Genomic DNA, 13683 nt, shown 5'->3' on the forward strand with positions numbered 1-13683 from the left:
GGTCACCAAAACCTAGTTGAGGGGTGCCGGGCACCCCTTCTTCATCACCACCCCCAGATGCTGTGAAGCACATAGTAGACTCTGTAGCCAATTGAGCTGGGAGGGGTAGAAGGGGCCCCGGATGCCTCCCCAGGGTGCTGTTCCCTCCTCCCCGCCCAGCCAGCACCACCTAAGTCCTGTTCTCTCTTTGCAGCTCCCCCTCCCTTCTCTGCGGCAGCTGAAAATGGGACGCCAGGACTTGCTTTCTGCACAGCTGTTGTCCTGGAAATGGTAGAATTTCTCTTTGTGTTGCTTTCCTACGGCCACCTCTCTATATCTGAGTACGATGATATCGTGAGCAAGTTCAAGTTATATCTAATGAATTTAGTTCATTGTTGTGCTTCTAAGCTAAGTGACTTTCAGCTGGAACATTAAGAACAGCAGGTATTTGGTATACTCAATTTCAGTTTTCTCTTAAATTTGGATTTTGCAAACACTACACACTACCCCCACCAAAAGGAAAAGAAAAACCCAGCTTTCCCAGGGCTCTAAGGTTTCTGGAAATAGAACCTCTATTATTGAACCTCTTGTTTCTTCCCCACCCCAGGTGTGGGGCAGACTGGTGCTTGGAGCTCCTGCTGCTGTCTGTAAGTCCTGAGAGCAGTCTGGCAGGAGCCACGACAGGGCTGGGGATGGGGATGGGCAGGGAGGGCAGAGCCCGAGCTAGGGAGTGGCACACCTGGGGCACCAGGAAAGGAAGGGGATGGTGGCTTGAAACCAGACTGATGCCAGGTTCTTTCCCAGCTCAAGCACTCTGTGCTTTCCTCTCCTCCACACTCTGTGGTTGAAATCTGGGGAGCCCAGAAAGGCCTCCTTTGAAAGGGATGTGATTTAGATTTTTCTGATACCAGTGGTACCACAGGGTCAGGAGAAAGCAGAAACCGAGGCCCTCTGGCCTCACTGCCAGCCGCAGAGGTGAGGCCTCCCTGGAACTCTTAGTGGAGGATCTCAGAGTATAAGGAAGCAGGCTTCAGCCTAATGCCATCGGGGAGGGACCATCCAATACATGATGGCACAGGCAAGGCCGTACACACAGTGAGGTTGCTTCACAGGGGGCAGGGGTGGGGGGCTGGGGGCGTGGGGTCAGCCTGGGTCTGAAACACTGCTCAGTAACCCTGGCTCTCTGACCCTGGGGTACGTAAGTGGTCATCCCTCTGACCTTCTCTTTACCCACCTTAAAATGGGGACAATAATAGTACCTACTGCAGCAGGGCTGTTGAGGATTGAACAAGACGCGGCAGTGAAGTGTTTAGTGCAGTCTCTGCCCCGTAGAAGCAGTCACAGCACGGTGCGTGGCACACCAGTTACACACAAATTTTAAACTTATAGATACAGAAAAGCTTGGACGTGTATATACCAATCTGTTTCGGGGGTTAGGGGCTCGTAGAATGGGTACAGGAAACGGAGAATCACCGGCGGATTATTCTCCTTTGACTTAATGAACTCATATACCTTTGGAAAAAAGTTTTAAATGACCATGATTTCGTTTAAATCACCAAAGTAATATATTTCCATTTTGAAAAAAATCAAAAGAAACCAGTGTGTATCACATGGTCCCCTGCCAGGGACCCAAACCAGCCACGAGAGTCTTTGGAGCCTGAGGTCCTACCCACCCCCCTGAGCTGCTGCCCTTTCTGGCTGCGCGGAGACCTCTGCTACCTGCCGTTGCCTGCTGGAGCTCTGTATCTTGTCAACACGCACAGGCTGTTTACTGCCTGTCCCTGTCCGTGTCCCTACCTCCCCGCCCCTCCGTGAGTCATCCTCCACCTCACCGCATGGGGACTCTCCATCCAGCATCTATCCTGTGGGGTGTGGGGAGAATCTGCTGGAGTGAAATTCATTCAGCAAATGTTTATGGAGAGCTTGGGTGATTGGGGAGGCTGGACTAGGTACCTAGAGTTGCTGTTCCAGCTCAGGGTGAGGTGAGGGGGAGTAGGGGGTACTGAAATGGGTCTTGAGACCCAGGGAGAAGTCTGGTGGGAGTGAAAGGCAGGGCAGGAATAGGACCTGGATCAAGGGCCAGACCTGAAGGTCAGGAGCCCCTCTGAGGCCCGCAGCATCAGCTCGGGCCCCTTGACTTGGGTCCTCGCATGCCTGCCTCCTCCAGCTGTGTGCCAGCACCTTCCTCACTTCCAGTCTCATTTCCAGGCTGGCTGGAGGCCTCAGGGTCCTTGGAAGGCTTTTGAGACGCCCTCTCTGTGCATTTGTTCGCTCTTCCCCCATCAGCCCCCTGCCCTCCAGAGCCAACTTCAATTCCACATCCTTTAGGAAGCTTCCATCATTCCCTGAACCCACTCATCCTGAGCATTATTTTCATGGGGCTCAGGATATTTGGAAAGCCACCTCAGATCCATTCGACAAGATTAGTGCCAGCCCCGTGTGCTGGGCTGCCAAGTCTACTAGAACACCAGCTACAGAGCTCTCACTCCTCAGTTTGCAGGAGCACGTGACTCAGCCTGGGGGTTCAGGGAAGACTTCCCAGAGGAGGTGACACCTGTGCTGGGTTTTGAAAGGTGGGTAGAAGTTCAAGGTGAAGGACTTCCCTCTGTGCGCACAGAGATGGGGTTTGGGGACTTCTAGCAACTGGAGGACAGGGGTTGATAGGGATGGGAGGTTAAGTGCTAAGGGTTAACGAACCTGGAATCCTGATCACAGCTTCTCCTGCCAGGTCTCCGAGAGGGCCCGGCAAGTCACAGCACCACTCTGCTTACTGCTTTCAAGTCTCCTTGTCCCCCCTGCCCTCCGGCCCATGTGGCATTTCTGTCCTTACCTCCCCTTTATCAATCATCTCTGAAGTTTGTCTGCCACGTCACAATGTACAGGTGCTTCTGTATCCAGTCCCTTGATTCTCGCTTGTCTACACCTGAGGAAATTGAGGTCGTCTGTGATGTAATGATTTGCCCAAGCCTCCTGGTTACTAAAGGGGAGAGCTGGGCCTCAAACCCAGGTTTTGACCTCCTGGCCTAGTCCTCTTTTGCCCATGCCTCAGGTGGCCCAGCGTATGCTGTTGTGTTCTCAGCTAGCTTATTAGCTAATTTCCCACCCAGACTCGATGTTCCCAGAGGGTGGGACCCTGTCTCCCTGAGATGTGGATTGAAACAGGCAAGAGATAGAGGTACCATTTGGAAGAATGATGGGAAAAGGCACAGAGAGAGACAGACTCCACCAGCATGGGGAACAGTTCTTCTCCAGGTACTTGGAACAGATTTATTTTTGGCTGTTTTGCAGGGGAGGCATATTGCAGACTTGAATTCTCTTCCTGTTGGTGCTCACACGTTTAGTTTTCATTGATGCAGCCTGGCACAAAGAACTGGCAATTAGGAGACCTGGGTTCTAATTCTGACTCTGCCACTTCCCAGCTAGGTAGCCTTGGGCAAGTCACTTCACCTCTCTGAGCCTCAGTTTCTTCATCTGTCAAATGGGGGTCAGGATATGAGATGAAATGAGAGGAGATATGTAAAAGCCTTGCATCAGACACTCTAAGTGTCCAGTAAGTGTTTTTCTCCTTCTCTGTGCTGGAGATTGTATCTTAAGTGAATCATGATCAAATATAGTCTTACTGAGTGGGCACTGTTGGTTTACATTTTTTTTTAATTGTTGCTCATTGGGTGACTCCTGTGGGCCAGGAGCTCTAAATAAATGATCTCAGTGACACAGCCACCCTGGTCACTGGGTGACCAGGTCAGTCATCACCCCAGCAACAGAGGAGGAACCAAGACTCAAAGAGAAATGTAACAGGTATTGTGGTAAGTGTTTGACATACACCATCTCATTTAATCTTTTCAGCAACACTCATATTTGGATATTGGCAAAGGCTTGGCGAAGTCAAGCCTTCCTATTTGTCTTTTTCTTTCCTTGTTTTTCATTCATTCATTACCCATACATCCATTTGCTATGTGCAGGGTACTTATGCTGGGGTCTTTAAAGAATACAGACCCTAGAAGGCCTTTTTTCCTGCTTCTCTCTCTGGTAAACTTCAAAGCCCAATTCAGATGGTCCCTGCTCTGGGAGCATCACCTACTCTTGAAATTTCAGAGCCCCCTTCCTTTTTCCCACACTTCACATCTGAAAGTCAGTTTTATCTCAATTCACAAATAGTTAGTATGCCTACTCTATGCTGGCAGCTGGAGACCCAGCTGACTCTAGAAAGTTCCCACCCTTAGGGAGCTTAACACCTAAGTGATGGACAGGTGCGCACCAGCAGGTCATGATAACGTAGAGTGATTCATGCTATACCTGGGTTTTGAAGATTCTAATAATAACAGCACTCACCGCTTTTTGCCAGCATTGAGTGCTAGCATTGTTTGGCATCCTTTGCCCTGATTATGTCCTCTTGTGCTCCAGAAACCTTCTGAAATAGGCTTTTACACAGATGGGGAGACTGAGGTTAGGAGATGTAACTTGCTCAAGGCCACCAAGCTAGTCAGTGGCTACACCCTGATTGGAACCAAGGGCAGAGGGGCGAGCGCCACACATCTTTGTCTCTGCCGGTCTGGCTGCAAACCTACCGAGGCGCCGCCAACTGCGTCTGGTTTATCTTTCTCCCTGTTCCTCAGAGCTGACGTTGATGGTGGGAAGAATCGACACGGAGAGGAATCTGACTCAAGAACAATCAGAGCCCCTCCTACCCCAAAGAACCCTCCGGCCCCAGTGGAGACCAGAGCTGAATACAGACCAGGCAGGCAGGGGCTGACAATTCCCTCCCCCTCCTCCTACCCTAGGAGTTCAGGAGAAGACTGACCCCTTCTGGCTGAGTTAACTGGGGAGTGAGGCGGCAGGCTTAAAAGCTGGGAAAGATCCCCCAAGGTCTTTCCTGGGCCTCTAGAGTGGAAGAGGAGCAGTGGCGCGACTTCCCTGGAGAAGAGCTCCTGGGAAGAAACACCTCTGGCACCCTGGGAACCACGTTGGGGCTCTTCAGTCCTGGGTTCTGACGCTCCCCTTAGAAACAAAATAAGAATAAAACCAGGGATAATGTAGGGAGTGGCTAAGAACGCAGACTGGAGCCAGACTGCTTGGATTTGAATCAGTTACCAACCACTTGACTTTGAGCAAGTTGCTTCACCTTTCTGTGCCTCAGTTTCCTCATCTCTAAAATGAGGGGATGGTAATTGTGACTTCCCAGAGCTTGGTGAGGTGCAAGTAAGTTAGACGTGTCAACACATTGCTGTAAACTATAGAGTGCCAGGCTTTCCTTGGGAGGTATTACCTTTCATTACTGTAGTTGAGACTGGTTGCTGGGGCAGTTGAAGAGGGAGTTAAACGGAATTGTTGTGCCACCAGGAACCCCTTGGGACCTGGCCGAGTTGCAGCCCCAGAGCAGTCCTCAGGCCTGGAACTAGGGCAGCAGAGCCCATCGCGTGCCCCTGGGTCCCTGGTGACCCGGCACTGGTGGGCCAAGGAGGCCCCTCTTCCCGGCACTTTCCTCTGACCGCCAGGGTGGGGAAAGATTCGGGAAGTGGGACTGGGGTGTCTGGTCACCCTGGCAACCAAGGGTGATGTGGGAGAGCCTCGCCTGCCTGCTCCACTGCGCCGGTCTCAGCAGATGGGGACAGTCTGAGGAGCTGTAAATAAAATGTTCTCATGGTGGAGAGCAGAGAGGCTGCAGAGGACCAGGAGCCCCTCATCAATACGAAGTTTAGTCCAGTGCCTGTTCCGTTGACGTGTGTGTGTCAGAGAGAGAGTATGTGCGTGTGTCTGTGTAAGGAGGAGAAGAGGGTGGGTGAATGTGTGTGTTTGTCAGAGTATGTGTGTCAGAGAGAGCAAGAATATGGGTGATTGTGTGCATGTGTGTGTGTAAGAAAGCAAATGTGTGTGTCAGAGAGAGTGAGAGTGTGTGTGAGTATGTATGTATGTGTGTGTGTGTGTTCCCACAGTGCCCCCACTTGCCCAACTGCCACCTACACTGGACAGAGTGAGAAACACGTCTCCCTTCCCCCAGCCTCTTCACATCAAAGGCAGGCCAGCCCCAACCTGTGTTGGTGGGTTTGCCCCATGGCGGGGTTGTTGAATTCCACACTTTCTCCTCCTGTCCTTGCCCTGGGAGGCCTGGGTGCTCCTGAAGGAGGCCGTGTGGCTTGAGCGATCACTGGACTTGGAGCTTCACGGGTTCTCGTGGTGGGACTGGTCGTGACCACTGACAGGTCACCGCTTCCCTTTGAGTCTCAGTTTCCCCAACCGTGTAATGGAGGATTTGGATGGTCTCCAAGGTCTGTTTCACCTCTCACGGAGCTGGATCTGATTCTAACTGCCTCTGCCCCACCCCCGATTCTATCCTGGTGACATCACCACTGCCACAAGTTCGAGCCTTGGAAGTTTTGCCTCATTTCTTGGCATCTTGGGGTCTTGCCTCAGTGCTGGGCCTTTGTGAGGGGACCAGGAACCCAACTGTCCCCCCTTTCACCTCACTCAGTGTCAGCAAGCTTCCTGCGCTTTGAGGGGACTCTTCAGGGGTACAGGGTGGGGACTCCACAGGGTGGAGTCAGGGCCTTGGGAGAGGGACACGCCAGAACAGGCCCTCAGGCCCCCTTCCACCGTGCTGATGACAGAGTCTACCCCCTCCCCCTGAAACTGCTTTCCAGTAATGTGCCGCCTACCCGCAGGCCAGGAGCCAGAGTGGATCCCAGACCTTCCTCCCCAGCCTGGGAGAGGCAGGGCCAACACAGGAAGACCTGGGAGGATCTGCTCCCGGAGCAGGGCTCCAGCCCCAGGTACTCTGGGGGCTGGCTTATTTGAAGAAAGTAAGATGGGCTGAGCTAGAGTCAAGCTCCTCCATTAGACTCTGGGGAGGCTACTGAATTTTGCCGGAGCCCCAGCTTTCTCTTCTGCAAAATGGGGACAATAGCTATCCCACAGGGCTGTTGTGAGGACTAAAGAGGTGACATGTGCCATGCTCCCTGCTCAGGGCCTGGCTCCTGATGCACCTTTAGGAGTAATGAACATTCTTCATGTTATTGTTCTTGGCTTGTTTCACACAAATACACACACACACACACACACACACCCAGCCCCCCACCCCCACCCTGGGGCTGTGGCTTATTTGTCTCTGGGTCTCCGTGCACTGCCCGGCACTTCCTGGGGCCAGGAAAGCTCTGTGGATTGGATGACGGCAGAGAGGGCGGTGAGGCAGTTTCAAAGCCTAACATGCTAGGTGGAGGTGGAGGCTGTCCTCCACCTGCCCTGGGCTGTCTCTTTAGACTTTGCCTCCTCCTGAGGCAGCCGTTGGTGCTCAGCTCCCAGGGGTGGGGGGTAGGGGTGTGGGGGCCAGCTGGCTGGGTTTGGCTTCCCCAAATTCACATGCTGTCCTGTCTCCCCAAGGATATGGTGTCACCCACACATGGTGGGGGGGGTGGAGGTACAGGAATGGTGTTCTGGAGAGGCAAACTAGACTACGCAAAGTTCTGCAGGCAAAAGAGGATGTAGCTCATTTGCAAGGAATTTGTCAAGGTTGAAACATAAGAATAAACAGTGGAGGGACTTCCCTGTCAGTCCAGTGGTTAGGACTCGGTGCTTTCACTGCCGTGGGCCCAGGTTCGATCCCTGGTCAAGGAACTAAGATCCCTCAAGCTGCACAGCATGGCCAAAAAAAAAAATTGACAGTGGGGAGTGGGGAGCATGAAACATCAGCAAGACCAGATGATGGAGGCAGTGCTGAAAGTTTGGACTTTAACCTTTTAGCAAGTGATCAAGGGAGACTCAGACTCAACCTGACCTACCCTTCCCAGTGTACCAGCCGGGTGAACACTGAGGGTTACTGAAGGCCACTCAAAGACAGGGGACGGGGGAGGGGGCCTTTTTAGCTAAGAGGTGACTTTTGGTCAGGTCTGTTTTCAAGTCTCCTGGCCTAGGATGGAGATGCGTTTTTTCCAACATGTTTTGAGTATCTCCTGTGTGCTTGGCGCTGTGACAAGGTTCTGGGCCGGATAGTGTACTGAGTCTTGAATTGTAGCTGTACTGGCACCACCCAGATCAGTACCTGAGAGCAGGAGGGCTTTGGGCATGGGGAGGGATGTTCCTCTTCCTTCCCAAGGATCTCAGGGATGAAGAGAGCAGAGACCTGGCCAAACAGGTTATCGGGAATCATGTGGGTCCTGGCCAAGCCCTTTGCATTTTCAGATCAGTAGATACTTGTTGAGTGCCTACTGTGTCCCCAGCCCTGGAGATATAATCATAAACAGATATGGAATCTGCCTGCACAGAGCTTACAGGCTAAGGAGGGGAGGAGAGCAAGAGCCTTCACCTTGAGCAAAGTGTCAAGCAGACCCTCTTAACCAAGAGGACCTTGGGGGTTATGTGCCCGACATGCAGCTAGATGCCCAGGTCTTCTCCACCCACCTCCTCACCCAAAACAAACCAAAAACCCATGGCCAAACCCATAGCATTGAGAGGTGCCCTCTCTGAAAGGGATTTTTGCTACCTCCCAGCTCTGGGTTTGGAACCAAGGGGGCCCGCTGCAGAGAGTGGCCTGCTGCTACCGCTGGTCAGGACCTGGCTTGGGGAGATAGTTGATGGGTCTCAAGCAGAGGGGCATTTTATGTCTTAATGGGGAGGAAGGAGGGGTTGACATAAAGAACTGCGGAATTTGATGGGAGCTTCTGAGTCAGACCTGGGTTCTGTCCTGGTTCTGCTACTGATTTGCTGTGTGACCTTGGGCAAGTCTCTTCCCCTTTCTGAGCTTCAGTTGCCCTGTCTTTAAAGTGGGTGGAATTGGGCTAGAAACAGGGTGGCAAACAGGTTTCGTCTCACATGCAAAAGTGATGTATTGCTGTCGGCCTCCTGAGCAGCTCTCTGGGCTCAGCAGGAAAGTACGCGAGTCTGGGGTTGGAAGTTGCTGCGTGCGTTCTGCACGTTTGCAGGCCCCTGGTAGTATGATTCCCCAGGTTCCTTCCTGTACTGATACTCTTTGACTCCTCTGTGCTTCTTCCTATCTCCTGTGTCACTTCCCTACCAACCATTGTCTGCCTTTTGCTTAAATACCTCCATGATGAGGAACTGGCTGTCTTCCCTCAGAGAGAATTGTTGGATTGTTAGACCTGGTCTTGAGCTCACATCTGTCTCCCTGAACTTGTCCCTGGAAAGTGACTTGGGTTCAGGTGTAGGTAATGCCCTTAGGATTGCAGATAGAAGTTGTGAGTGGGGACGGCACCAGAAAAGAACTCCTACCCTGACCTGGGCAGACAGGGTGGTCAGGGAACTTGGAGGTACTTGGAGCTTCAGTAATCAGTGTATAATTTCTGCTTTCTGGAGGCATACAGAGCTGCTTCTTTATACTACTTTATGACAGTGACAGAGATAGCATCTGTATATCCTTTGCAAAAAGCACTTTAACAACATCATCACTTAGTTTATACAGCAACCCTCTGAGGCTGGTATCATCAGCTCTGTTTTACAGGTGAGGAAGCTGAGGCTCAGGAAGTTAACAGAGCGGCCTTCTGAAACCAAGCCTTTGCCCGTCTCACCAGCTGCCCTCCTCGTCCCCAACCCCATCCCCAGCCTTCTGTTCTCCTTGCTCCCCTCAAGCCCATGCCTCCCATTCTCTCACCCTCTGCAGGTTTCCATGTGATCCCCACCATCTCGAGCATTGTCCCGGAGAGCTGCCTGCTGATCGTGGTGGGGCTGCTGGTGGGGGGCCTGATCAAGGGCGTGGGCGAGACGCCCCCCTTCCTGCAGTCAGACGTCTTCTTCCTCTTCCTGCTGCCGCCTATCATCCTGGATGCGGGCTACTTCCTGCCGCTGCGGCAGTTCACAGAGAACCTGGGCACCATCCTGATCTTCGCTGTGGTGGGCACGCTGTGGAATGCCTTCTTCCTGGGCGGCCTCATGTACGCCGTGTGCCTGGTGGGCGGCGAGCAGATCAACAACATCGGCCTCCTGGAAAACCTGCTCTTCGGCAGCATCATTTCAGCCGTGGACCCCGTGGCCGTGCTGGCCGTCTTCGAGGAAATTCACATCAATGAGCTGCTGCACATCCTTGTCTTCGGGGAGTCCCTGCTCAATGACGCCGTCACTGTGGTGAGGGGGCAGGGACCACACCCACGTGCACACAAGACGCAGATCCGAATTCAGGTCCAGAGTGAATCCCACATCCACCCGCTAATGATAGTAATAAGATAGCCAATGTCCATTCCTGCTTGCTGTGTGCGGACATCATGATGGGCACTGGACATGGATTATCTCATTTCATCCTCATGACCACCTTAGGAGGTGCTTATTGTTCTCACTTTACAAAGGAGGAATCAGGCTCAAAGAAGTTAAATAACTCGCTAGGATATGATAGAACCAAAATTAGAAGCCAGGTCTGTCTGACTCCAGGGCCTGAGCTCTTGGCCTTACCAGGTCATATGCTCTGTCCCTGATGGATTGTGGTGTGATCTTGGTTAAATTACTTGTCCTCTTTGTACCTCAGTTTACCCTTTATAGACCATTTAGTCTCTGAGGGGCATTTCGGCTTTCATGTTAGCTGTGTCTTAGGTTAGAGTTTAATTTGTGCAGAGTTCGAGGGCAGCAATTGTGGAAGGGGACCTTGCCTCTAAAACCTACAGAAGGTGACAAGTGGGTTGGTTTGGGTTGGCCACTTCCTTACTGTGTGAGCTTAGGCAAGTGACTGTACCTCTCTGGGCCTCACCTTTGACAGCTGCAAAGTGGCAGAGTAGTTAGTGCTTTCCTTCCGGGTCTAGCGAGGACAGATACCCCCTACTGCAGGGTCTGCACGTGGCAAGGCTGTATATGTTTGCACATGCCCTTCCTCCCAGTCGGCTTCCTCAGGAAACAGATACGTGTATGTGCACACTCACGTTGTGTTGTGAAAACACCTACACCCCCCTCCTAGCTGGACCCCTCAGAGAGCAGCTGCCCACACAGGAAAACACAAGGACACGTGTGCATGCTCGCACACACGCTCCCACTTCCCCCCCAGCCACTCAGGAAGCCGCACCTGAAAGAAGCGACAGACGGTGGTGGTCGGCTGCTGACAGCCTGGGCTTCCTCTCCCTCTTCCTTCCCCGCCACCCTCGTCAGCTCCTCGTGAGGCTGGTGGAGCAGCAGCCTGACCTGAGCAGGCTGGCGTCTGTCCTGTCTCTTCTTGCCCAGGGTTACCACACCAGCCTGTTGCCCCATCTGTAACAGGGATTGCAGTGCTTAGCCTGTCATCCTCCCGGGGTTCTGACACGAGTCACACTCACTGATGTCTGCAAAATCAGTGAGTGCCAGAGACGAAGCCCTCGCCAGAGAATCTGGGTGTCGGGGTTCAGGTTGGCACTACTGGGGAGCAGCAGGGCGTGGTTGCAAGAGTGGATACCTCAGTCCAGCCACCTTGGGCCACGGCCACACCTCCCCAAGACGGTGGCAGCGTTGGTGGTAATCGCTGGTGTTCACTGAGTACTTCCTGTCGGAATATGTATTGTCTCATCTAATCTGCACAGAAACTCCATGAGCTTAGCATGGTAATTTTCCCCAGTTTTCCAGGTGAGGAAACTGAGGCACTGAGAGACTAAGGAACTCGTCCAAGGTCATATTAGCTGATAAATGATGTAACTGGGGTTCAGATCTACACAGTCTGAGTCCGGAGTCCAAACGCTTACCAGTATGCTACTCTGCTTCTCTAGTCCCAGTGACAGTGGTACGAGGCCAGAAAGGAGCACCTCGCCCTCTATACCTGCCCCATTGGCCCAGGCGGTGCACTTTAGGGGCCCATGAATTTCCTCAGGCCAGGAGTAAGTTTAGGTAGCCCAGGGCTGAGAATGCACTGCTGTCCTTCACCGGAACCCTGCCCTGTCTCCCAGACGGTTGTGTCCTGGCAGCACCGGGGACTGGCCGGTGCTTGGCATCTCCCCTTCCTGCCTAGCCCCAGTCAGGCCCTTTCTAGAGCTCTGGGCATGGGTGTGAGTGCCCCATTTTCCAGACAGTAGAGCTGAAGGCTGCCCCAAGCTGAGTGGCCTCAGGCCTTTGCCCTGGAGCAAAGGTGCCCTGCTTCCAGGTGCGGCCCAGGTACTGGGGGCTTCGGAGGGTTCTGTCTCAGGGACCCTCAGGTCCTCTTCCCCACTCCCTCAGCGTCCCCCGGGCCTGGACACTCCCCAGCTGGTTTCTAGGTAGAGCTGTTTCGGAGCAGGCCAAGCAGCCAGCACCTAAGGGGGGGCAGAACCTCCAAGCTGAATGCCCAGGGAGGCCCCATCCACGGCTGTCAGGGAACAAGCTCTAGGCCCGGTTCTGCTGCTCCTGGGCTGGGGGCCGTCTGGCAAGTCGCCTCACTACTCTGACCCTAAGTTTAGCAAAGGAACAAGCGTCCGTAGCCTGCCTACCTCTTCAGGCTGTAGTGTGCCGAGCAGCATGACCACAATCAAAGCGCTTTACGGCGTATGAAGTGCCACTTAAGGTCTGATGGCAGTGTTACAATGACCGTTTATTTCCCCCGCCCGGAGGTGGGGAAGCCATGGAGAGCGTCTAGTCCCACAGTGCCTGAACCTGGTGGTTCATTGCAACCACCTGTTGAGCAGAGATTTCTGGGCCCCAGTTCCAGACAGTCCAAGTGTCAGGTATGTATGGCCTGGCCGTGTATATTTTCAGAGAACTTAAGCGGTTAAGTCCTGTCCTAGTTCATTATCTGAACTCCCCCTGCTTTGTGCCGAAGGAAAAACCGAAATCCAGGCAAGGATATGAGAGGCGAACTTGGTGCAGTAGCTGCTAATACTGTGATAGGCACTTTGCCTTCATCGACTAATTTAATCTCACAATAGCCCTGTAAAGTCGGGACTCTTGCCCCTATTTTCTGGTCAGGAAAACTAAAGCACAGGGAGATTGAGTAATTTGCCTCGCGTATACAGCTGGGGAGCGGCAGAGCCAGAATTTCAACCCAGGTGGTTTGGCCGCAGAGCTGTGCTCTTCACCTGCACAGCACGTCGCAGGCCCGAAGACCCTCTGGCCCCGAGGCCGGTGGTTTTGGCACCTGCTTGGTGCTAGGGTTTCTCTGCTACCACATGGCCGTGGTCAGCGGAGGGGATAGGATCACCCTGGGTGGACCCCAGGGAGCCGTGGGGCATCCTGCCGACCAGCCTGCGCACTCTTCCTAGGTCCTGTATCACCTCTTTGAGGAGTTTGCCAACTACGACCGCGTGGGCATCGTGGACATCGTCCTCGGCTTCCTGAGCTTCTTCGTGGTGTCCCTGGGCGGGGTGTTTGTGGGCGTGGTCTACGGGGTCATCGCAGCCTTCACCTCCCGGTTCACCTCCCACATCCGCGTCATCGAGCCGCTCTTCGTCTTCCTCTACAGCTACATGGCCTACCTGTCAGCCGAGCTCTTCCACCTGTCGGGCATCATGGCGTGAGTCTGGGCGTGGCGTGGGGGGCTGCCAACTCAGATTCCCCAGGCTTGTAGGGTCAAAGGGAGCTACCCAGCGCCCAGCCCCCAGATTCAGACTCCAGGTCCCGGGGCTGCCCCTGAAGCACTGAGTTTAAGGTTCTGGAAAGTCTCAGCCCAGCTATTTCTTCTCCTCAGATTCAGACTCCAGGTCCCGGGGCTGCCCCTGAAGCACTGAGTTTAAGGTTCTGGAAAGTCTCAGCCCAGCTATTTCTTCCCCTCATTTGTCACAAAGGGAACCCCTTGGTGGTGGCCGGACACAGTCCCTCGCGCTTGCTGCTGCCCTCAGCAGCCCC

The 13683-nt window shown here is 53.5% G+C and overlaps 1 protein-coding gene across 2 annotated transcripts in view; it reads left to right on the forward strand.

Moving 5' to 3' along the window:
• Window positions 1-13683, forward strand: part of SLC9A1 (solute carrier family 9 member A1) — a 50739-nt gene that overhangs the window by 27224 nt on the left and 9832 nt on the right. For both annotated transcript variants that reach the window (XM_029229352.1, XM_029229351.1), the window contains exons 2-3: window positions 9587-10047; window positions 13101-13351. In XM_029229352.1, the coding sequence (XP_029085185.1) occupies window positions 9587-10047; window positions 13101-13351 (712 nt within the window). The remainder of the gene's footprint in view (window positions 1-9586; window positions 10048-13100; window positions 13352-13683) is intronic.

This window comes from Monodon monoceros, unplaced genomic scaffold, assembly GCF_005190385.1.
Source record: "Monodon monoceros isolate NGI ecotype Baffin Bay Population unplaced genomic scaffold, NGI_Narwhal_1 Super_Scaffold_18, whole genome shotgun sequence".
Classification (NCBI taxonomy): domain Eukaryota; kingdom Metazoa; phylum Chordata; class Mammalia; order Artiodactyla; family Monodontidae; genus Monodon; species Monodon monoceros.